This window comes from Psittacula echo, assembly GCF_963264785.1.
Source record: "Psittacula echo genome assembly, chromosome: Z".
NCBI lineage: Eukaryota > Metazoa > Chordata > Aves > Psittaciformes > Psittacidae > Psittacula > Psittacula echo.
In genome coordinates, this window is record NC_137742.1 from 45,492,863 (window position 1) to 45,518,937 (window position 26,075).

Here is a 26,075-nt window from a genome sequence, read left to right on the forward strand (position 1 = left end):
AGGGGAACTGTGTTTTATGATTCGGTGCTATTACGAGAGTTGATCATATTCCTCTCACAATATAGTAGAGCATTTCAGAAGCAAAACTGTTGTTACAGGAAGCCCATCAGGAATTGTTTTGAAGTGTTACTTCAGCTGCACTATTTCCAGACATTTAAACAAACTTCATAGTCCCATTTTATTAGGCGTTCCCTAAAACAAAAAAGCAAGAGAACCTCTCTTCCCAGCAAGTTTTTAATCTAAACTGACACATTGCTGAGGAGTGGGAGAGTTAAAAAGGCCAAAAGCAGTGAGGCTGCCTGGCAGAGGCCGTGCAGCTGATTAACAGCTGTGTATGTACATCTGGGGGAAGGCTACCTTTCTTTGGCTTTGTTTTCTCCCAGTGTAGGTTCAACATAGCTAAAAAGTAAGCATCCCCATTCTTGTTCTTTTCATGAGTTTAAATTCCAGATACACCTTTGCCTGAGTGCCTCTTTCCCTTCCATTTATCTTTTCTGCTTTCTTTTCATTTGACCAGTCTTCTTTTTATCTTCCTGTTTTGGAATAGCAAATCACACCGAGTTGTTAAAAGAGGGAGAAAATCGGTCATGTGGAACAAAACAGGAAACCGGGCAATCAAAAGGGCAAAACACAGATAGTGCGTCACCTGGTAGGTAGGCGCAGGGCACACTGATGTCTCAGAGCAGTGTTTTTCTCAGCATGTGATCCCGAGGCCGGTGCTGCCGCAGCTGGGCGTGGGGAGAAGTTGACTTCTTTTGTTCCTGGGCATGTGCCGACAGTGCAACTGAGCGCAATGCTGAATCGATGATTCATCGCAAACAGTTGTCCCCCCCGGGCTGGGATTAGGCTGGCCTTGCACATTCAGCACCAGCACAGCTGAGCGGGTAGTTGAGCGGGTGTATTATCTCCTCCGTGGAGGAGTCTCCTCAAAAGTGATAAAATATGCACTGGGTGATCTGCTCAGCAGCTGACAAGAATACTTAGGCCAAACTGTGTTTATCAACGCGTGAGTACATAGCTTTCCTGGCCAACACCCTCTGAAAGATGGCTTACCAAACTCCCTGCATTGGTCAGAGTGGCCAGAACGGCAAAATCCGCTGGCAGAAACCTGCTGGGCTCCTAATGAACAGGATCCTGCAAATCCACGATGTAAATCATTGCACTGGGTGAGAGCAATCCCCACCCCAGGCAGATCTCAGGGGGAAATGTGTCACCTATCTCCATGGAGTATTAAAATCAGTTCAGTGGAATCAGATCACATGCTTGGTTTGAGGTTTTTATTTTTGTTTACTGAAAACACATCTGTATTTGCAGAAAGCTAGGAACAAAACCTGAAAGTGTTTTCAGTACCAGTGCCTGGGGTTTGTGAATATTGTCCATGATGACATAAAGTCTGAATGGTAGGGTCTGTTCTGTCCCTTTGGGTAACTGCCTGCAGATCCTCTAGCTCAGTGTTCATTTTGTTAGCTGCTTTACACACATTTGGGCATTGGACATCTCTGGAAAACAGATACTTCTATCTTTGATGTCTTGAAGGAGTTAATGATCTTTCTCCTTGTTAATCCATCACTTCTGTTTCATAGGTACCAATGACCCTTTTCTCACAGTGAGCCCGACTGGGTAGTATAAGCTGTGTACTCAGAGCTCTGTCTTGTTCTTTCTCTGTAATTAGCCTGAAGTATACTGCTTTCATTTTAAAAAGAAAGAAAAGTCTTGCCTGATTTTTCCAGAAATATCAATTGTCTTTATTAAAAAAAAAAAAACCAACAACAACAAACACCCAAACAACAAAACTCCGTGTGTGTGTTTCATGGAAAACAGAATAAAAGTACTGACTTTTGATACAAATGCCCAAAGGCACGTTTGAGCCAACATTTCAAACAGCATCTCCATTTCAGCTGCCTTGGTTTGTCACAGGAGGGTGAGCTCCCACTGCAGAGGGTCCATGATCAGCTACTTGCAGTGCTGGGCTGACAGGCAGGCAGGCAGCAGCACAGGCAGGCTGGGCACAGCACGCTTGGTAGGAAGCCTGCCAGCCTCAACCTGTTCTCTGATCCCTCATCTTGTGATTGCGGTCACAAGGCCAACTCTGCGGCTGGCTGTTCAGACTGACTTAATTTACAAAGTAACTGGTGAACAACTGCTCCTATGTAATAGACTGCTAGGGTTTCTGCTTCTTCGTGTGCTATTGGATACCCCCAGGTTTAGGTAGTTAGCTTTAAATTCTACTTCTGAAATAATGCAAATGTGTTCTGCAATTGGAAATAAGAGTTAGGTTTCCAACAAGTCACAAACCAGTGCTTTAAGAATAGGCATATTTGTTACATGCCTGGTACAATACAACTAGTATACTTTCCTTTCCATGTCCTCCTCCAAAAGTAATAGGAAATCAAGCTGGCATTGGTTTATATATAAAATCATATTAAAAAACCTATATAAAGTATATAGTTTATGTATAATTTTATAAGAAACCATTAAATACGAACACAAAGGCACATGTGTGAACTAGTATTTAAATGTGTGTCTGTTCTTTCATGTACTTGGTGTTTCTATTTATTTATAATTTTATATCATGCTGATGAGTATCCAAGGAATAATACCTGGCATCACCTTCAGTAATCAGAGGCAGTGAGTTTTGGCCCATGCCAACTTCCTAGCTTCTCTAGGCGGCATTGATGGCAGCTAGTGGTACATCCCCTCTCTGACTGCTCCAACCACTAGATGCAGTCTCTGGACTCTTAATAAAGAACAAACAACAACAACAAGCTAAGTCTTGTTTTCTCAGCTGTCTGGATGCCCTCAAACACCCTGGCAGCTGACTGTAAGGGGAAGTTGTGGCTCAGTAGCACAAGGGCTTTGTAGATTGTGACCCCCCACAGCCACAGACACCCTGTGATTTGTGTTGGAGAGCTCTGGAGAAATGGTCTGAAATGGTATTGCACGGGGAAGGGAAACTAAAAACTCTGTCCTGATAATTTAAGAAGGGCTCCATAGAGTAGTCAGGTTGCAGGGTTGTACTAGATGTAGCAGATATCACAGAAGTACTTAGGAATACACTACAGGTGTGGTACGTTAAAGTGGAACTCTGGCAAAGAAAATCCACAGTTCACACCAAAGTCACTGCTTTCTTAATCTGCATTTGGGATTTGCATGGGTTGTTTATGCAGGGAAGATACAGATCTCTTTGTAGATACCAGCCACCCTGCAGCCCGCAAAATGTAAGCATTATCATTTAAGCATCAACAGCCACCCAAACAGTAGTTGTTTGTCACATGGGTGACATAGTGCTAGCTCCTTCAGTAACAGGTGTTTCTGGTGTAAATTAAGGGAAAAAAGAAAGTCATGGGAAGTCTAGCAGCTGGGATTATATGCAGGTTTTGCTGTGAAAACATACTTAAATGAAGGCAACTCAGGTGCTACTGATTTATCCATATCCTGGGCTGCATCAAAAGGAGCATGACCAGCAGGTCAAAGGAGGTGATCTTGCCCCTCTATACTCTGCTCTCATAAGACCTCACTTGGAGTATTGTGTGCAGTTCTGGTGTCCTCAACATAAAAAGGACACGGAACTGTTGGAACAAGTCCAGAGGAGGGCCACGAGGATGATCAGGGGACTGGAGCACCTCCTGTATGAAGACAGGCTGAGAAAGTTGGGGCTGTTCAGCCTGGAGAAGAGAAGAAGCCTGGAGAATAGAAGAGACCTCCTAGCAGCCTTCCAGTGTCTGAAGGGGGCCTACAAGAATGCTGGGGATGGACTATTCATCAGGGACTGTAGTGACAGGACAAGGGGTAACGGGTTCAAACTTAAACAGGGGAAGCTTAGATTGGATATAAGGAAGAAATTCTTTACTGAGAGGGTGGTGAGGCACTGGAATGGGTTGCCCAGGGAGGTTGTGAGTGCTCCATCCTTTGCAGTGTTCAAGGCCAGGTTGGATGAGGCCTTGGGTGGCATGGTTTAGTGTGAGGTGTCCTTGCCCATGGCAGGGGGGTTGAAACTAGATGATCTTAAGGTCCTTTCCAACCCTAACTATTCTATGATTCTATGATTTACTAGCTTTCATAGTCAGTGCACAATTGTGTCCTCCATAAAGTTTGCTATTACCTAAACTCTCACAGGTTTTTCTGCTTCCTCTTAATTCTCCAGGATTTAAGTGTTCCTTGCATTTTGCTGTTGATAGCAGAGATTCAGGAAGCACATGACGAGGAGCAGAATAAACAAGTACACACTGTACTTGATGATCCTGGGCAGTTGTCACAGTTACAGCTTTACAGAGTGCCAGATTAACACCTGTGAAAAGAGTGCTTTGATACCTGAAGCAGTACTGAAATCACATCCTCACCCCTGGGATAACTATGCCTAAGGATAAATATGTGTGCTGTATAATTTGCTGTTTGCCTTTGTTCAGCCTGCTTCTTCTTTTTGAATAGTAGAACATAGTTGTAAGTTTAAAAATAGCCATTGGAGTTTCCTGGCATGAAACTCTCTTCAGGCATGAAATCCTCCTATCTGTGTCCTACTGTAATTCACAGAATGTTCTTGATAAAGTCTTGTACCAGCGTACAAGACAACACTACTCCATGTACCCCATGACTGAGGGCGTGGAGTAGTAATGAAAATGAGCAGTAGGGGCAGGAATTGCTTACATCAAGATGGTTGCCAAAACAAACATCCATATCATGAGACAGGAGGCTTAAAAAGGTATCAGGGTGTCTAATACTGAAAGTGATCTAAAGCCCAGTTTTCACACCTTTGTCACTTAACATAATCACACATTCCTTAATTAATCATTTTTGCTCTTATTGGGTAATGAATGCCTGCTAGCATCAGAGCTGATTCCCAGTCTCCTAAGGCAGTGTCAAACCTTAGACAGCACCAGGTTACCGACAGGACGGCTGTACTGGAGGTGGGTAGGAATGGCAGTATAACGTGTAGAAAAGGGCAAGCTTCAATCTGAAATTAGAACCTTTCAAAGTAAAAGAAAATGGAGGTGTAACAGCTTTGTGTTGATATCTCCTGTTGCAAAGGACAATGGATAAACAGGGAATAGGCATGATTTGAGTGTCACATCCATAGCAACGGTTTATTGTAATTTGTGCCACTGACGATTACCTGTCTGTAAATAACACAAGGCATTTTCCTGTTCTTAAGAGAATTGAATTACCCTGGCAACATTGCAGCCTTTTCATCTTTATTAATTACCCAAGACATACGTAATTTGAAGCTTAAAAACACTATTTCTGACAACATGAGACTTTTGGTCTTCTCAGGGCTGTCAAGATAAAAAGCACCTTGCAATTAAACCTCTGACACAAAATCCAGATAATGGCATTGCAAATGTTGATGTGAAAACCATGCCAACCATGTAGTTTCAGATGTAAAGTTTCAGATCAAATTAGGGTACTGATACAATCCACTTCCTTTGTTAATACTATATAAAGTAATTTGCTCCTGTTTAACAATCAGGCCTCTGTCTCTAAATTTGCACTGCATAAATCAGAGACGGAGGATTTTTTTTTACGTTTGTCTGCAAGAAAAAATGAAATTTTTGTTTTTCTCATCAGCCATTTTCACTATTTTCCTTGTTCTCATAAAGTGGGATTTTCACTCGAAGATGGGTGCTGCTTGCTAGAATCCACCATCTTGAAAGGTACGGCTTTTCCTGTAGACTGAAGATGAATGAGCAAGGTCTGATGCCAGAAAGCCTTTAACTGCTCTTCTGATGTTTCTGTACACAAGTGAGGTATTCTTGCACATCATCCGGAGAACCAAGGATGAGAGGGACTCTCTGGTGAAGACTCTCAGGTTTCACATCCAACACCGCCTCAGTCCCTGTAGTTGCCATCCCACCTGCTTGCTCAATGATGAAAGCCATAGGATTGCACTCATAGAGAAGTCGAAGCTAGAAAGAAAGAAGCAGCACATGATTGCCTTTGGGGGAAATTACACCAAAGAACTTACCAGAACCTAACCTTCCTTTTGTCAATTGACCTAAGTAGAAATGTCTCTCAGTTAATCCCACCTTCTTCACTTTCTTCCTCTCGCCTCCCTTAACATCTGTCTTGAGGAACAGTGTACCGACCCTGTGTCCAAGCATCACCACCATTGTTTCCAAGTTGATGGACTGATGTGCAGCACCAGTGAAACTGTGTTTTGTCAAAAATGTCAAAAGTAGCTGTCAGGCTCAGAGACATCAGCAAAAGAGTTCAGTCAGCTAAGTTAACAGTACCCGGAAACCAAAATAACAATCTCTTCTCACATGGCGGCTTTATGCATTACCTCAAAGCTTGGGGTAATCACACTGTGTTTGGTCAGGATATTTTGGAGTTTGAAACTTGATGCTCCTGGTTTCAAATTTCAGGATTTCATTTCCACTCTTCAGAAATGTGAATAGATATTAGTGGCCTCAACTCATCCAGATAGCTACTCCGTTTTCAGAAGTAACTGCAGTAATTAGTAAAAGCAAATTTTCCCTTTTGGTATGCAGACACTTTTGGTTTGGACCCTGATATCTGTTCACATCTTTAAAAAAGTTGCTTCTGGAGTGCCTGTGTAGAATGCAAACTTACTTGGGACATATGCCGAAAGTTTCTGTGTTTAAAAAGAAATGGACAGTAGCGGGCTGGTTTTTAACAGACATTATTTAGATAGGTTTAGTTGAATCTTTGATGGTCTATGAAGTGCTTATGTGAGACAATATTAATACATATGACGTTTAAAGGGCTGTTAATATGTCCAAAAGAGAATATTTCCTGCGGGAAAGAAATCATGACAGAATGCAACTGTATATAGAGACAAAGAAATGGGTTGGACACAGGACATTACTACCCATCATTACTTTATCACAATGTAACGAAACCATGTGTCAAAAACTTTAATAACACATATTACCTTTATTCGTATCTTCTAAAATGCTACTTCTGGTACAAGGTCTCCCCCTGACAGGCAACACAGGACCAATAGCCTCCATTGTTCTCAGTGCATGGCCAACTATTGCAAGATCATGAGCCAGAATATAGCAGTGGAACCACATGTTGAGTTTCTTATTGCTTATACTGTGACTAGGTGGCTTAAATAAAGCAGTTTTCCTTCAGATAATAATGCAATTGCACTTATGGGTCTTCAGATGGGCTCTGTCTTCAGACTGGTTTAACGCTTTTCACCTAACAGATAATTATAAGCCTTTAATTGATAAAAAAAAAAATAATGATTTAATATATCTAATTTGAAAAGAGGATCTATTCGTTGGCTGATACCAGCAGTGGTTATTGAGCATTTTGTTTTCACTCTTTCTTTAACCTAATGAAGGAGTTCTATATGCTAGAGTCTACATGCATGTCATTTATGTTTGCTGTGACATTTGGTTCCTTTCAGCTCTCTAAGTGCATAGATTGTCTTTAAGGAAGATAACAATCAGGTACCTGCCACAAAGGCATGATCTCTCTATCAGGAAGAGGTTTATGTGGAAAATACTGTCTACATCTGCCCTCTGAGAAGAAAAAAAAGAAAACTTTGATTTGTAATGGTAGTAGTTTTGCTTCTTTCAATATTCTCTCCATTATTTCATTATGGCAGTGCAAACCAGATCAAACAGTCAATGTAGGCTAACTCATGCAGAAATCTTGATTTTTATAAAATTCTGTACTTTGTAAGTTTGTTCTTTTGTTCTGTTTCTCATATTTTCTCTACACCAATGGCTTAACACAGATTTCAAAACAAAAAGTTGAATTTGAAGAGGCCCATCATCAAATCCAATTTTCTCACACACAGCAAATTCCTTTTTTGTTTCTTGCTCTGATACACAAACAGATCCACACTGTTTAACGGGTTGAGGGTTTTTGCTGGTTTATTTTAGTTGGGTTTATTGGTTGGGGTCTTGTTTGTTTGTTCTCCTCCTCTTCTTCCCCCCTCAGCTATGCCAGCTGTCACAGGTATCTCAGCAGGTTTCTGTGGTACTGAAATGTTTCACCTCAGAAAGATGAATAAAGCCCTTGGTTGCAGTGAAGATCATTTGAGTATTTTGTAATAGAAAAGCACATGGGAAGATATCTGGCCTAAATTGGGAATTGCCTAAACAGGCAATTGTTGCAATTTCTTGCCTAAATTTGATAGCTGACCATTATATCAATGAATAATTTTCTCCAGGGGGTGCAAAATTATTATCTGTTTATATACGTAAACTATTCTTTTACTTCTGTGGGAAAACCAGAGGCATTAGGTTGACTAAGCTCACCAGACAGTAAGTCAAACAATTTACCTTTCCTTTAGGACTCTTCTGATTAGCAGGATACATGAAGATCCCACCATACATCAATGTACGGTGAACATCAGCTACCATGGAGCCCACATACCTGGCACCATATGGGGAGCTGCCATCCTGAAAAACATAGAGTAAAGCATTAAATCTACCAGGCTAGACAGCTAGTAGCACAGAAAAATGTAATTTTCTTATGAAACAGGAATCAAATCTGCTTACATCAATGACTGCTTGTGGACATTATAAATGCCTAAATCAGCCTGAAGCTTAGGTTTTTGTAAGATTGGCTATGGAGTTCTAAAATAAGCACTTTAAAGAGCTGCATTCACAGCATAAAAAACAAGCTGCTTGTAATTTGAGTGCACAACCTGTAATTTGGTATCAGTCCCCAGTGTGTGAAAAAGCAAGGGTTGCAAACTCGCTGCAAAGTAAAAACTTCCTGACATTATCAGAACAAGGTATCCTTCACTGTTTCCTAAGCCTGGGCATGAGGTAGAATGTCACTTTTCACAACAGGTATACACGGTTCTCAGTGAGCTTTCAGCCTCTTTGTCAAGTCAGAAAATTGGTCATAACATTCATTCTGCAACTTAGTTTGGGAGAAAGCAATTTATTCATGAATATGCTCTTCCTTGCTCTCAGCTGAGACATTAATGTCATTGAAGGAGAGTTCATTTTAGTAAGAGCAAACAGGGAAATATTCATATCAGTGTCAGGTTTGTTGGTTATAAAAATGGTAAGGAAAGGTAGGAAATATAGAAGACAACCAAGGTGTCTTGCACAAATAGAAGTTATGTACACCAAATATATAACCTGAGGAAAGCAATGCATCACGATACTTTTATAAGGAGGAGATACACAATACAAATGTAAACTGAAGGAAAGCTTTTTGAAAGCTACTATGCCAAGAGATCTGTCAATATATTTCACTCTGTCTTCAATGAAGCAAAGGAGGAATTTGTGCCTCCTCAGAAAATTATTCGACACTGGGACTTCTTGCACACTTAATACATGCAATTGTGTATTGCAATGCTACAGGTTTGAAAAGACTTCTGCACGTTTTTTCTGTCTGGATCAGTTACCTAATGAAAGATCCTGGCAGAGCTGAGCCACCTGAGTACAGATCACCAGATACAGCTGGGATACGCTGGATTTCCTATTCACATGCAGGTCATTTACACAATTTATGTGTACAGGGGCAGTGTTACATGAAGATGACAAGATCACACTTGCAATTTTAATTGCTTTTTACCCTGACAGAAATTCATCTGCTAGAAACACAGAGCTGAATCTGTGCTGAGAAAAGTATATATGAGAAAGTCCTCCATTCTGATACTGTTATCTCTGGAACTACAGACTGAAATAAAATTTTTGCTTCACTTAGAGTCCAGCTACCTGCATGGGAGGAATATATAGTCCTTTTAGTTATTAGAAATGTTACTTCTCATTTCTCATGTTTGGTCATTTATGCATTTTTCTTACAGATGAGAACTTTAATAGGTGTTGCATGTGTGTCAGCGTATTGCCAACGCTTTCTTCTCAAACAAAAAGCAGAGCATGAGTGATAGGGAGTTCCATACTGAATTCTGAGTAATGTCAAGCTGTGTGTTTGCCAGTGAGAACTTTGCACTGGTTCGGCTGATGCTAATGAAGGAGTTGAAAACCCATGATGTTCCCTTAGTCAGCATTCATGGTGTTTGAGTAAACTTGTGATTGCTCTCAGTTTCACCCATTTTTTTTCTTGTTTGCTTAACCCAAAGGAATAAAAAATGGCTCATAACAGATAGGTCCTGTGATTTTTTTACTTCACAATGTGATGGGAGTTACATTTTCCACTTCTTTCTTTATTCCACAGATATTCCAACAGCTATGTTCATCCACAGCAAAACAAGACCATGTTTTTCTTGCATAACTGTGACAACTTAGGAGAGTGGGGGGAGCAAACTACAGCAGCAAACCCCTGCATCCCTTGGTCCACCTACAGATATGGTAACAAAAGCATGGAGTTTTTATTAGGTTTTTTTATATCACTCAGTCACATCTTGGCTGACTGGCAGAAGAATGCTTTGTGCTAAAATGTGCTGTTGCTAAGTTTTTGATGGCATTGCTAAGGCAAATCCTTAACTGTCTGATCTGGAATGCTGGTTACATAGTTAGGGAAAATATCGCCTCTCCACATAAACAGTTAATTTGTAATATTTGATTGCTAATGACAGTGATACAGAATACAGGACAACATCCTACTTTGCCTGTTTTATTTCTAACTTTTTGATTCTTTTTGGCAATGTTAGTGTCATCTGAACAGCATATTGATCGAGAACCACAGGGAGGAAATACAGGTGCGAAATACAGGGGTAAGATAGTGACAAGTAGCTAAAACAAAGATCAAAGTGGTCTGCCTGAGTAAGAAGGGGTCCCCCATGCCCCATACCTCCTCAAGTCATAGGTGGGGGTTATCCAGCAGGTACCCCCACTGCCCTTCTGCATGCTGAAGAGAGGAAGACAAAGATACCAAAGCTGTGCAATGCACTGTCCGGGTGCTGTCAGGGAAGCACCAGTGTAGCTGGTAAGGTTTACAGGCGATGCCAGGAAGCAGTTTTCATGCTATGAAGTGTGGTGACACCTTCTCCCTCTTGTCCTTCCACAATGCAAATATTATTTTTAAATCAAGGAACTGAGTTATGCTGTTTCCAAAAGTCAGGTTCCTAACAAGCTTTCAGATGGGCAGGGAACCTTCTTGGGCTTTGTGGCAGTAACACTGGTGTCTTGGCCCTTCTCATGCAGACAGCCCTATGTCTCCAAGTAGCAAAGCAATGTGCTTGCTCAGCACCCTTGAGGAGGCTTCCGCTGCCCCAAATAACCTATGCACCACTGTTTTTTTGCTTTAAGGTAACAAAAACACCTTCTGCAAACTTCTATTGCATTAGTGCAACAACACTTTCAAAAGATTTTCCTCAAATGAAGCACAGATTTAAGATAAAATAGTGTTTGCAAATGAGGTTTTTCCTGTATGTCCTAAGGATTAGTGAATCACATGACAGAGCTGTCCTCACTCAGCCTGTGGTGAAATATCTCTGCCTGCTCATTCCACTGAATTTGAAATCTCTCCAGTCTTTTTGAGGTTGCCTGGAGTTGACTGAGAGTTTTACTTTAAGCAGCACTTGGGTGGCTTGCAAAAACCACAAATCAGTAAATCCAGTGTTAGTGCATTATACTGAATACGTAGCTCAGCATAACACGAGCAGAATGAGAAGCACAGATGTCCTTCTCTTTCTCAGCTGGATTAGTTTTCAGGAAGTATGAAATTTGTGTTGTGGGCTTCTGCTCCTCTCACAGCAGACTGAAAGCAGACTTTGAAGTTTCAAAATTACCTCAAATATTAAAAATGAATGTGTTTAAAGTGCTATGATGCGGCAACCTTTGTAGCTACAATTTGATAATACAGAAAACACATTTAGATGAGAGGTCAGCGTTGCAATATATGTGAGAAGGAGCTTCTCACAGGACTATGTTTCAAACTCTTACTTGTTAACTTTCCCAGGTACACCACCCTGAAGTTTTCTACTGGATACAACAATTTTCACATAGCCACACTTTCTAGAGATCTTCCAGATTTCCACATTGAGAGCTTGCATGGTATCCTGCTATGGTTGACTAGAGGCCGTACAGAGTTGTATGTCTCCACAAGGAAGATGCAGGATGTTCTCATCTTTATCCCTCTGAAGGTTACAGTATAATCCTCTTAACAGAATATACTGAAAGTACGCCTTACACCATTGGGTTTTTTTTCCCAACCTATGAGTCGGTTCATGCTCCATATAATTCAAGTAAATGATAGTGCAAGAGTGATACTGCATACCTCAGATGCAAGCATGTACAGGGAGGAGAAGGTGATGCCACCCAGATCCCTGCAAGCACCATCTGAGCAGTATGTGGAGCCTAGCCCCAAATGCCCTGCTGCACATATGACTGAGCTGCATATTCAGATAAGGCAGAAAAGAAGGATACCACCACTTTTTGCTGGCACAGTTTCAGAGCTTTGTTAAAAAAACTGGTTCTTCATGTACAACACATTTTCCTCCACACAATGAAGAACAAGCTAAGAATTTACTTACCAAAGTCTAAATTATGAAAGACGTTAGGGCGCCAGAAAAAAGCACGGATACATACCCAAAATGGATCCAATAGCACGAAAGGGTTACATGGGGCTGAACTCAGTGAGGCCTTCAAATCCTTTCCTGTCATCCAGGACTTTGGGGAATGCAGCGCTTGCCAGCCTGCAGTACATCAGACACAGTGCTAATATTTTCTTACCTCAGGGAATTTCTTCTTTTGTAAATATTCTGTCATTGCAGGATCAAAATACTTTGCATAACCTTCATTCAGACTGTATACCTTCCCTTTCTTCTTGATTTTAACATCTTTGTCAACCAAAATAAATTCACCAAGACCCTACAGAAGAAAATAGTAGACCAGCTATTAGCAAGCAGCAACAGGTTTTCTTGGCTTTCTGTAACAGTTGCTACACTAGTGATGGCAGAAACTCTAGTATAGCTCGGTCCTTTCAGCAACAGTCTGTGTATAGCTTGATAGCATTTCAAACAGAGCAGAAAGCACAGAATCTGTGTTAAGTTCATGAAAACTTGTCACATTATTACTATAAATAAAAAGCCATTCAACTCTAATGGTTAGCATATCAAAAGGACACCAGGCAGCCCTGAAAGCAGATGTATCATGAATTTTTGACCACAAATCTTAAGGTTACAAATTAAGAAATTACACTGCCTTCTGATTTTTTAATTTTTCTTGCCTCTCTTGCCTAAATATCTTAAAGCGAATACTACCCCCAGGTGTTGATGTCTGCAATCTGAGTGCAACTTCCTCCTTCTATTCCTTTGTCTCTAACCAGAGCATCTCAGCTCCCAGTTCCTCACACTTGGTATGAGCCTGTTTATAAGGTTAAAAGAAGTTTCATAATAATGCATTCTCTTATCAAAAAAACTCCTATGGTATTGCTTTCATCTAATCTTGTTTCTTTCAAACCAGAGGTCTCTCTTTTGCATTCCTCCAGTAACGCTTTTTGGGCTCCAGGGGTGAGCACCAAGGGGTGGCATATGTCCAATTGTATGGGTATGCTTGTGCTTCTGCATATTGTTGGACATGCAGGTTAGAAGGCTTAGCCATAAAACCAAATTGCACTCAGGCAATCAGACATCACTCTGCATGAACTGTATCGAAAAATGGTCCTTGCCCCCCGGCTAAACACTGAACGTGCTGAGGTTCTTCTACAGAGAGAAAAATCAAGAACAATCTAAAAGCAGGAGTTCTTTAAGTGGAGGCAAAGACACTGCTCAGAGTAAGTTTTCTTAAGTGTCTGTGCAAAACAGCAGTCTGGAATGCTCATAACTTACACTCTCCTTCACTGAGTAGAAAAACCAAATAGAGGTATTGCAACCAACATACTAATGTATTATTAAATACTTGTAAGGTGGAGGTGGGATGCTCCAGGACATGGGTGAAAACAAGAATCGTATAGATCGCCTAGATTAGAGACAAGGAGTAACAAAAATTATTAAATCCAAGCACAGAAGGCTCTAAAAGGTTGTGGCAATGTGATTTACACCATGACTGTACCGGATCGAGCATGAAGCAGTCCACTCCTTGCCCTGTGGAGAGGGCAACCAGTGTAGCACTCCCATACAAGGCATAGCCTGCAGCAACGATACGGCGTCCGGGCTGCAAAGCATCTTTTTCAGAGGGCTCATCATCTGTTTCCTGAGGAAGAATTACCATCGGACTGAAGGTTAAATTCTTACAAGAAACAACCAAAACAAATTTTCAATAATGTTGTGGGGCAGATTTCCTTTTTGTTTCTATGCAGGCCTTTGAAACAACTGAAGTAGAGATTGTTTCCACTACGTCAGGGCAAGTTTGGTACATGTGCACACTGGAACAGGATGTTGAGAGTTTGTTATTTGTTACATGTCATGCAATCAATACAATACCTGCAATAAAAGCTGATACCTTAGCTTTACAGCACAGTCCATTAATTCCAGATCACTAGAAATCTGAGACCTAGCAGAGGTACTAATTTTCTGGAAGTATAAATTTAAGCTATCATTCTGACACCCCTCAGAGGAAATAACTGTGAGGTGAGTGCAGTCATTAGTATTACAGACAAACTGCTTCAGTAATCAGAATAAAAGCATAGATGGTGCAACATGATGGAACCACGATTGTGAATTGGTCTCTGCTGGTGAAGAGATGGGTAACTGAAGTGATGTAAATGTTCAAATTAAATATAAAATAAAATTTTATAAAAAACTATATATATTATATATATAAAAAAATTATATATATAATTATACATAAAGTAACATGTTTAATGTATGCAGGTGTGTATATATAACTCTAAATAGAACATTCACACGAGATTTCATATCAGGCTTTTAATCACCTTCTGACACTAATATTTTGATTTGGCACTTTGGATATCACTGAACAACAACAGCTCAGTCAGACCTGGTGCAAATATTTCCAGACAGCAACAGAGGTGTGCCTTAGCCAGGGCTTACAAGAGATTGACTGGTGTGGTAAGGAAGAATAACAGCCATGGATGGGTACCTGGGACTGCAAAATGGGTAGGGAATGCTTGATAGTAACATTTCTTTTTAAAAGCTTGTCAGTTGTGAAGAGTCTTCTGTGGAGGTTTTGATGGTGGTTTGTGAGGAATCAAAATGAGATCCTTTCTTCTGGTCCCAGTTAGGCATTTTATTGTTCCAAACTCAGACAATTTCTCAGTGATTGGATGGGCTTAATTAGATTAAGTAGCAGCTAAATAGAAATAGCAGGTCTATCCCAAAATATGTGATTAAAAAAATAAAAATCAGTGACTATTTCGTGTAGGAAATAAAATATTTCATGAATATTGAGTAAATTCTTTGAATAATCAAGAATGCTTTCCGCAGATAATTTTCAAAGAAAAACACCTCTCTTCCAAGGAGAGGAGCACATCAGAGAGCAACTAACTGTCAGGGTGCCCATTAGGGTCCTACGAAGGTGGAAAGCTAAGAGTAACTTGGGGATCCCATTCATCATTTTATGCCAACACCTGGAGGAAAGCTGAGATGAGAGACACCAAAACTACATATTTCTTGGCATATGAAGACAAATTCCACATCAAAATGTTTTCATTTTTAACTGAAAGATTTTGCTACTTTTGTTAATTTGGGTTACAGTTTTTAGCTGTATATTTTGCTCAACATTTTTCATTAGTATTATTTTGCCAAGTTCTTCTGTGGAAAAAATTCCAATTGCCAACTAGTTTGTCACAGGAGCTGAAATAGAGTGTGTACAAATGCATCTTGTACACAGTCCCTTGGAAGTGCTCTACATCAAGCTGCTTATTCAGCAAAGTTATAATGCATGTAATGAAGGAAGACTGGTTAAAACCCCTGTTTGTGTATTCCAGAGCTTTGAATACTGACGACTAGTGGCTAATCCTTTGCTAAACAATCTTTTACAGAACCAAGGATTATACCTTACATAGCATCTTCCCTTTCAAAAATATGTCTCCACGGCACATCTCAACATCAAAAGCAATGGTTGTCTATAATAGACTAATGGTTTGCAACACTCAATGCAGAATTAAAAACATATTTACAGAACTAGTTGCAAACATATTATGATTATTCTTGGGTTTTGTATGCTTTCCTCATTGAATAAAAAATATTTTTGTATAAATACAGTAAACAAGTTTGCTTTGTAGAACATGGTGTTTATATAGCATACATAGCTGCTGGTTACATGTGTTGTTGACTTAAAATATCTTGTGAGATGAGCTTTAAGTCCTATCTCTTAAATGCATTTTCTATGTTTACATGGCTGAGAAACCACACATTTGCTGACTCTTACGAAAAAACAGAGGAACTCTTCCATCAGGAGATGTACAGTTGGCAGAATTAACTTGTTTTTTCCATACTAATTCACAACTGCATTTCCTAGAGGCAGCTTCCAAAAGGAAGGAAAAAACTCAAACAAAATTTGGCAGAGCTTGTCAGAATGTAAAAAAGGTAGAGATCAGCTGATATTTCACTTTTAGGACTGCAGAAGTCCTGTGAAGTACCATGCACTGTGAAATAAACCAGGGAATTAAGCTGGCCGGTAGACTCTGATAGCTGCTGAATATTTTCAATCCTTTCTAGTTCACAGATGGATTTCCTTTCCATTACATTTTGACTATGAAATGGTGGTAGTCAAATCTCTTTAGAGGTCTTTATGCAAAGCACTGAAGTAAGCAGAGGGACTGCAGAGGAGCTCTGACAAGCACTGATACAGTCACTTTGTCTCGTTGTTGGTGTGAAGCAGATGAAACAAGGTCTGCAGAGTCTTGCTATAGGGGTACCCTTGGGTGATATCTGAGTTTAAAAATATTTGCATGTATGGTTTGCCTAACATCACATGAAGGACTTGGTTTACAGGTCTCCATTTGTACCGTGTGTTTCATGAGTATCCATTGCATTTAACTGAATTCTTACACCTTCCCCGTGAGGGACCACATAGAGGAGAGGATGTTGTCCTCATGACAACGGATACATCTGAGGTACTGTGCAAAGATACAAATTGAAAAAAAGAATAAAACAAAGCAGCAGAGTTTCATAGCATGTATATGCAGTATGAACTGAGAGTTGTTGATTCAGCTCAGTGGCATGAAAAACTTTGGAGAGTCCAAGCAAAAAATACGTACTGTCACCACCCTCAGCGCTGCAGCAGCTGAGAGCCCCTTAGCGGCAGTGACTGTCAATGTCCTATTGCTTGCTCTGGCTTTCGCCGATTCCACAAGGGGCCTCCCTCAGCCCTGCTTTTTTGATGTTTCTGCTTCATCAATACCACCCATGCATCAGAAAGTAAAAGCCAGGTGGAAAATTAAATGAACCTCAGATGACGTTTATTTTTTGGTGGCTTTCTCTATGAAACTGACACGGTGCTTTTCCGGCAGGAGGCAATGGTACCTGCCACTATGGTGGTGGCTCTCGACTGGGAGCAGCCAGAGAATCATTTTCAGGTTTGCAATGTGCTGGCACTGAGTCTGACCTTTGTAGAAAACTGCTGTTTATCCTTTCTTTTTTCTTTTTTTTTTTTTTCTTTTTTTTTTTTTTTTTCCTAAAATAAGGTAAATATTTCAGTTCTGGAGGGTAAGCCTTTGGAAATGAAGTTGAAGTGCTGACATGGTGAGATAATCAGATAATCATCTGAGAACTGGAAGGTAATAAATATCAGACAGGAGCTAGGGATCATCCTTTGGAATTACGATTCTTACAGCTTTCCCAAATGAACCTTGAATAGATTGAAATTGTGTTTTCTTTCTTAAGTGATTCTCATCCATCAGGATAAACATCTCACTTTTATTCCTTTCAATGCTACTCTTCAGTAGCAATCAATAAAGCACTTATTATTATTTCATTATTTCAAACGGTTTGAAGTTCATAGTATTTAAAGTTAGCAGTGTTGCTATGAAATTTTCTTCTCTGAGAGAAGGGTGCATTAATTAATATGTACTTTGTAATTAGCATTTTAATGGAAAGAATTATGCAAGTGAAAGACTGTAAATTCCACATTGTTTCTAACTTCCCAGGGAAAATTGGTAAGTTGTTCATATAATTGACAAGCCACCCTTCATCCTAGCAGCAGGGTTTTCTTTTGTATATGAAGCATTTGTACAAAGCAATGTAATTTTCTTTTTTATGAGGTGCTGAAGGGTATCCACCCACATAAAAACCAGAAACTTAGAAACAGTATTTTACAACAAATATGTTAACTAGAATCGTAAACCAGTTTGGGTTGGAAGGAGCATTCCAAGGCCATCTAGTCCAACCCCTTTGCAATGAGCAGGGACATCTTCAACTAGACCAGGTTGCCCAGAACCACACCCAGCCTGGCCTTGAGTGTCTCCAGGGATGGCGCATCCACCACCTCTTTGGGAAAACTGTGCCAGTGTTTTACCACCCTCATTGTAAAGAATGTTTTCCTCACACCCAGCCTCAATCTCCTCTCTTTTAGTTTAAAACCATCACCCCTTGTCCTCTCGCAGCAGACCCTGATAAAAAGTCTTTTCCCATCTTCCTTACAGGTCCCCTTAAAAAACTGAAAGGCCACAATAAGGTGTCCCTGGAGCATTCTCTTCTCCAGGCTCAAGAAGCCAAACTGCCTCACAAGCCTTTTCTCGTAAGAGGGGTGCTCCATCCCTCTTATCATTTTTGTGTCCCTCCCCTGGTCCCTCTCCAACAGGTCCATGTCTTTCCTGCACTGAGGACTCTCCAGCTGGATGCAGTACTGCAGGTGAGGTCTCACCAGAGCAGAGGGGCAGAATCACTTCCCTCGGCCTACTGGTCAAGATTGGCCAAGATTGGCCTTCTGGGCTGCAAGCACACACTGTTGGCTCATGTCCATTATTATTCTAGAGCAACAACAGTGGACGGTTCAGAAAATAAATTGAAAACTTGAACATTTGGGAACAATATGAGTTCTTTGGGGAATGTTTCTGTTCTGAAGCAGAATCCTTCAGAAGACTAGGCAGTCTGTAGTCTTCATCTTCATTATCAGGTGAGCTAAAGATGGTAGGGAAATCTGATCTGTATTTCCACCTGCTAAGCTGTATTAATCACACTGAGCACTTGCTTTTAAAGCTAATGTTTAGTATTTATGTGATGCTGCTTACCACTTTTAAGAACAGTGAACAACACAGCTATTGCCCACTGTAAATCTTAGGAAGTGCTGTAGTCTTTTAGGTTATCTTTAGAGAGGTAAGTGAAAAGGATGGGTGCTCCTTTGCTTACCATAAGAACACATGGCATCAACTGCATCCGTACAGCTAAACTCTTTTCCCTGCAAAACCCAAGATGGTAGAAGATACTGCAGGCAGTCCTGGACTGCTCTTTCCACAAACCATACCCAGGCATCATCTCAATGTTTTCTGGACAGTGCCGCATCTATGATGGGGGTTTGCACTAACCATTAGCAGTGTGGACAGCCATTTTCTAGCACTTGCCTTATGCCATGAGTCTGTAGAGATTGTGCCCTGACTATTTGGTTTGCTAGTAGATGCATATTCTCAACAGTGATGATTAGTGTATTGCCTAACAGAATGTAAAAAAAGGAGGACTAACCAGTTGAAAATTATGAGGTAGAAGGTGAGACAGACTTTAAAAACTTATCTTCATATGTTTGAAATGTAGCAACTGAGCCTGTAAAGACTTCTTTGCAGTCACAAGTACTGTAAATGTTATTTTGCAATAGTAATGGCTGAGGGTCTCTCATAATCATACGACTGTGAGCTGAGGGTTTAGGAAAAACACCAGCTACTGAGAGATTAGCAATCAAATCACAAGGCTTGGCATGACTCTAGCTATTAACATTTGTTAATTGGCTGCACAGTTGCTGTTCTGTACAGCCCCGTGAGAGCAGATACACTGGCAGGGCCCTGACGGCTGTAGGTGACTGCTTCCTTCAGCCTCAGGTGGCTTTCACTGTTACCATGCTTATAAACTCCCGTCTGTAACAAGCACACAACTTGCAGTGGGAGGTCACCAAACTGCTAGCCATAATACAGTCCAGGCAGTGACCATCAGCCCTCCCTAGTCAGTATCCACGAGGACAAATACTGTGATTCACAGGAACTGTAACACCCTGCAGCTCACCTGCAGCAAGTAAAGAATCACTGAAGAGCTACCCAGCTGCCTAATGGTGAAGGGGTTTTGTTTAAGTGTCTGTGTGTCTGAAGGAGGGAAGTGCCGCCACACAGCAATTTCATGGGGCTGAATGTCTCCTTCCTGGGAATTCAGGCAGCATTTTAGCACATGTGAATCTCAAGTTGTCATCTCTTTTACTTTCTCAGGCTCTGTTGATCACTTACAGAACCTAGGAAAGAAACTAAGCAAGTTGACATACCCAACAAATTTTGCTTTCACCAAGTATATCACGCCATGTGTGCTTTGTTGTCTTACCTTCTTGTAGATAGCAAATATCGTTCCTATTGGTGCCAAGCAGTCTATATTGGACGAACCATCAAGGGGGTCGAAGCACACCACGTATTTACCCTAAAACAGAATTGGCAAGGGAAGCATTAAATGATACATATTCTTACACTATTCTCTCCTTTTACATGACAAACCCCATATTTTTATCACTGTGTTTAGTCCTGAAATCATGCCTGACATGGCTTGCCAGAGAGAGCTGTGCTGTTGACCCAGCTGGCCCTGCAGCATAACACCCACTCACTGCAGGGCCTGCCAGAGAAAGAGGAGAGAGCACGTTTCTGCTCAGATAGCACAAAACCTGATGATAGAAAGGAGCAGTCCTCTGCTGCCAAGTAATGCAAGAAATCACTTGAAAGCAAAAGGAGTGACTCATTCTGGAAGCAAGCATCTTCCTCAAGTAAATAAGGGTTTTGTGGGTTTTTTTGTTACATTCTGTTCCAGACTGAAGGATTTGCCTGTGATGGGAGGTTTGAGGGTAAGAAAACATCTTGGGGAAAGGCTCGGTTACATCAGTGTAAGCAGTATCTTGCTGCAATAGGATCCCCTCCTGGGGGAAGCCTGGTGAAGCAGTCAGGTGTTTCCTCTGGACACATAACGTAAACCCCAGTTCTGCCAGCCTCTCCTGTCATTTTATGTTGCCGACTTATTAATGTAATCCAAAGCTGTTACACTGGCGCTCAGGGAATACATTAGTACACATACACCTGGGATCTGCGGTGTGTTAGCAAGATCAAAAATGATTAGTATCCCCCCTTCACAGAACTTTAATGATAATTTTACTCCGCACAGCTCGTTTAGCTGTGGACGCCGTGCCCCGAACCACGGTTATTAATCAAAACAGCGCAGCAACAGTGCAAATGCTCCGCATTCCCTCGGGAAGGGTTGGCTTCCACACGTGAAGCACGACTGCCCCCTGCTGGCCCCCGAGCCGGTGTACAGACCCGCTTGTCCTTGGGGGTGACGATGGCCTCTTTGTTCTCTTCCGAGACCAGGACGCAGGTGCTGTAGGAGGACTGCAGCATATTAATCACCAGGGAGTTGGATAGTACGTCCAGCTTCTTCACTTCATCTCCGGTCACGTTCACAGTGCCAGCTATACCAAACCTACAGGGAAGGGAAAACATCAAGAAACCGGAGGTAGGCCAATGTTACAGGATTTTAGGGAGAAAAAACCCAACCCAAGTCAGGATGGCTCCTTCCTGTCATCTTCCCACACCTCTAATCTTTGGATTAAACTAAGGTGAATTACGAGATGGTTGCTGCTGCTAAAAAACAAAAGCGTGCATAAGAAAGCATCATTTTGGGGGTTTATCTGGGTCCTTTTGCTCCTGACTGGATGTTCTCCAGGACAGACCAGACCCCTCAGCCCACCCAGTGGGTGCCAGGCTTCCCTTGAAGCCTCACAAACAGCTGGCAGCATCTTTGAGGAAGGAGAAGAGGCAGGTAGCATCCGCATTATTTTCTACCATTGGCTGCTCAGAGCCCCATGATGACCTTTAACCCTCCCCTACTCAGTCCCCGACCACCCCAAAACCAGAAGCATTGAAGACACCTCCAGATAATTCCTCATGTTGAACAGTGTCCCAGGATCAAGGTCTGTTTCATTCAGTGGCCCTTGGCTGAGTTAAGAGGATGCTTCCATTCCCTATTCCGATTTTAGCAATATGTTAATGAGGTAGTATACGGTAGTATACGTATTCCTGAGATTTATAGCTGAGGAAACACTGTTTAGACCTGACGTGCATGGTCTGGTCATCTTAGAAGTATAAGGAATCATGCAGGAAATAGATACAACACTTTTATTCATTATGGAGAAAGAAAAATAAATGAAAGGGACAACTAATTAGTCCCCAGGGTGTTTGTCAGCAGCAGGCATTAGCTGGAAAGTCTTTTATTTTACTCACAGCTCAAAGCTGCCTGAGCTTTTCAGAAGTAGAGAGTGTTTGGGGCACTCAATTTTCAAGTGCCAAGTTTGAGATACCGGAAAAGACCACGATTTTCAGGGAGTGCTTAGCAGGCATTCTTCAGTTAGCGTGTTTTCAAGCACATTCCCAGCTCAAGTCTACGTCTCGGGAAAAGTGTTCTTTTACTTCTGAATGGCAAATGTGCTAAAAATTCATGCTGAGGTCATGAAGGAGACACTTCACAGTGTCCTATTTGGAGGCACTAGGAAAATCAGAGCTCTCTAGTTTCACAAATGCAGATGGATGCAAGCTGTGGTTGATGGACTGTGGTTGAAAGCTTGCAATGAGAATTTCTGAATTTTCATGGTTACTTGGTGTAATTCGAATGGTGCAAGTTACTCATTTGTGTGTTTGGATACATCAGACATTTCTGGTTCGTTACCTGAAGCTTTTGTTTATTGAAAAGGACATCTGCTCTCTAACATAACAGGTGTTTTGTTTCTGAGGGGAAGATTCATCTAGCACGGTAGCTATGTGTCCTGTAGACTAGGTGGCTATTTTACCTCTAGTCTATCAAATAGAGGTTCTCCCTACTTATTAAACATTTCAGAGGCTGCATATTGAAAGATTAAAATGAGATAAAAGCAACTGTTCCTGTAAGTGAGGGAGGCAAAACAGCTCAGCTTCACCTAGTAAGTACAGAAACAAATTATAGTTTAACAGCTAAAGGCATAGGAGCTTGGTGCTGTGGTTAAATTTGAGTATGTCTCATGTCATTTCTACATATTATGTTCCGTACTTCTAAAGTGAGGATGATAGTACTGAGGCATTGAATTCATCATTTGCAAAGATCATTAAGTACTTAGACCAAATGGTCAAATGGTCAATGAAGCACAACCCCCCTCCCCCCAGAGTGTAACACATTTCGGTGTTTCCACAGGAACTAAAAAAAACAAACCCACAACAACAAAAAAAACCCAACAAATTACAAACGTTGTGTTTCTTAACGAATATATTACCTGTCTTTCTTATGCATGTATGCATGTGTACATACGCAGGAACGTACAAAAACATGTATATCAATACATAACAAAACCTATATATTTTAAATACGTAATTTTATTAGGACATGCCAGCTCTCTGAACTGCTTCAGATAGATCACCATTAAAACAATGACACTGATGTCTATTTCATCTGGCTGTGTGAGGAACAGCTTGGTTCATTCCAGGCTTTGCGAAGGCAATTCTTTATTCCTTCTTTATTTATTTACCAAACCACTACATGCCAAATAGTGCTTTTTGTTTTCCATATAGGGCTTTTTAAGACTTCCCATCTGTAACCCTGATACTGCTTGAGGAAGAAAGGGGAAATGCACTTATGCGTGGCAGCATATGGCATTTCTTGCAGGTCTGTTGCTTCAGACTATTACTTATACTGCAGTGAGGCAGAACATCAGTTCCCAAAGATAAGCCAAGTTGTGATTTGCATAGCTCAGAACCAGGTTTGGATGTCAGCAGAAAATATCGTGGTGTGATATTCGGCATTGAAAATACCACAGTGTGATATTCTGCAAATTCACAGTAGATTTAAAAATAGATCAATATCAACATTTACAAGGGATGAGAGGTGAGCAATGCATTGATGTTCTGGCTTACATTTTTAGAGTAACAGCAGTTAGTTTAAATATCTACTTTTCTCCTGATATTAAAATAATCCAGAAAAAGAGATTTCCCACTTCCCACTCTTGACAATCCAGGCTCTGACCTCATACATACAGTCACTTGGCTTAAAAAAGACACTTCCAACGTATTTGTGAATCCCTGCCCACTCCCCAGCCTTCCTGTGTAAGCAGCTGTCTCTCTAACCTCCTCTTCCTCCCCTTATAGCTAGGTAGGACTCACATGTGGGCAAGGCCTGCCTTTCTGACTGCAGAAGAAATGGCCTTTATGGCAGTCAGCATGGAGTTGAGCAGCTGTGTCAGCTCCCCCGTTGCTCCTTTAACACGGCGTCCCTTCTCCATAACGAATCGTGTGAGAGTTAGCATATCCGTTTCAAAGGGGGTTTTGTCAGACATTTTTGCTGGGTGCCAGAGTTCCTCGCTCCTCAGCTGGACAGGACACTTTATTGCAGCGCTGAGACCCTGGGTGGCTGTTTTATCCTGAGGCAAAGCTGTTGTCTGCGTTGCTGGTCAGATTTTATTAAGATGTTTCTGAGACCATGTGATTGAGTGCTCAGAATAACTGCACCCAGGCCGGCTCCACAGCTCCTCTGGATGCAGAAAAGGAGCCAGAGACAGGACTACAGATGAGCAACCAGTGCTCAGCTGGTTTTCCCCAACACTGGAATTCGTGATGTGCAGATCTATTAACATACTCAAATGCTGCATTAGACTGCTTGTAATGCAAAAATCTCACTGTCCACTTAGCTGGAAACTGCTTTCCTGTACCTGCCACTCAGCAACAAGCTCAGCACAGCCAAGGCAAAGCACACAATTTGCAAGGCACAAGAAATGAAGGCATAGGGCATCAGCAAGCACATGTGCCACAGTGCCCCACAGCAGAGCACCCACAATGCTGTGGCTCTGGACAATGAAGTTCCTTTCCCATGTTGCCTTAATCCCTGCTTGTTCACTCTTTTTTAGCCTCTCCATAGAGGAGAGTTTTGTAGGAGTATGGCATAACCCGTGGGAATCAAGAGGAAGTGCAGGGTGCATCTAGACGTGCATTTATTAAAATGGTTTATGATGGTAGTTGGTCTGCTGTAATCTCCTTTTAATGACTTCATTCCCACTCTGCGCTACTTGTAATATTATAGGGTGAGCATGAATGAGAGGTACTGGTGAGGTGTGGCTTTATAGGTTACAAAATAATTACACCTTCAATAATTTACAAATAAAGCTTATCTGATTTAAGCATGTCTGTGTCACAGCTCACAAAATGAAATGTTATGTCAGCTTTGGTATCGTAGTATGCCGTGTAAATATAGGTATGTCCAAATTTGCAATTGTACTGCCTGTAACTCCTTACAAGCAATATATCTGGATCACATGGTGCTAATGTGAAGGTAGACAGAATTGTCAGTGAACCAGCTACATGCTATCTGGAACAATGGAATTGTGGACTTTAATTACAGCACTGTCTTCCCACTCAGATAAGGCAGTAAGAACAATTATGTGTTACAGCCTTCTTTTTACTTATTTTTTTTAAGCAAAAGATCTGGAAAGCCCACAAGCAAAACAAGAAAATTGAGAGTTACACAAGAAAGGTTTCATTGAGTTTCATTGTTATCGTTCATTTAACCCGAATTACTGCACTAAAATCATGCCAGGAAGACTGAAATGAAGTTCAGCAACAAAACATACCTAGCTTTGGCTTTGTTAATAGGAACTGCAGCTGTAGGCACAGAGTTTTGATTTCCCTTTGCATTCCTCTTCTAATCTTTAGCATTTCTTTGGATTTTCCTAAAAGTGCCTCCTCACCTATGAACAATGCGTCATGTGGAGTTTTAAAGGGATTTGATTGCTAAGGTTTTCTACATTGAAACTAGCCTCAAGCAAAGGTTTTGCTTGAGACTGACAGTAAGGGGCAGAAAAACATTAACTGAGTCTCTACAAAGTCCTATAAAAGTGTTTTAGAGCAGTTTAGTCTTCCCTACAGGGTTCAAATTTTACCACCTCTTGCTTTTTGACACATATTTCCTAAGGTGTGGTGGTGGAGCTCAGAGGGAAAGTCAGGAGGTGACAGTTTACAATCCCCTCACCCATTTCAATGGACATAACTTCTTGAGGAGCACTGCTGAGCTCACCGTCCTCATTCCTCCTGGAGCCAAGGGCAGTGGCCATAAGAAATGGGATGCAGATACATTGAAAGGGAGCACCCAC

At 41.2% G+C, this 26,075-nt stretch overlaps 1 protein-coding gene across 1 annotated transcript; it reads right to left on the bottom strand.

Annotated features, from left to right (window-relative positions):
* Positions 1-5,705: 5,705 nt before the first annotated feature.
* Positions 5,706-24,269, bottom strand: LOC308231417 (fructose-1,6-bisphosphatase isozyme 2; the record flags this gene model as incomplete). Its single annotated transcript, XM_080636786.1, has 7 exons — positions 5,706-5,900; positions 8,256-8,375; positions 12,570-12,707; positions 13,890-14,030; positions 20,258-20,350; positions 21,232-21,394; positions 24,097-24,269. The coding sequence occupies 7 exons, from the start codon at positions 24,267-24,269 to the stop codon at positions 5,706-5,708; spliced, it is 1,023 nt and encodes a 340-aa protein (XP_080492912.1).
* Between the last annotated feature and the right edge of the window lie 1,806 nt (positions 24,270-26,075).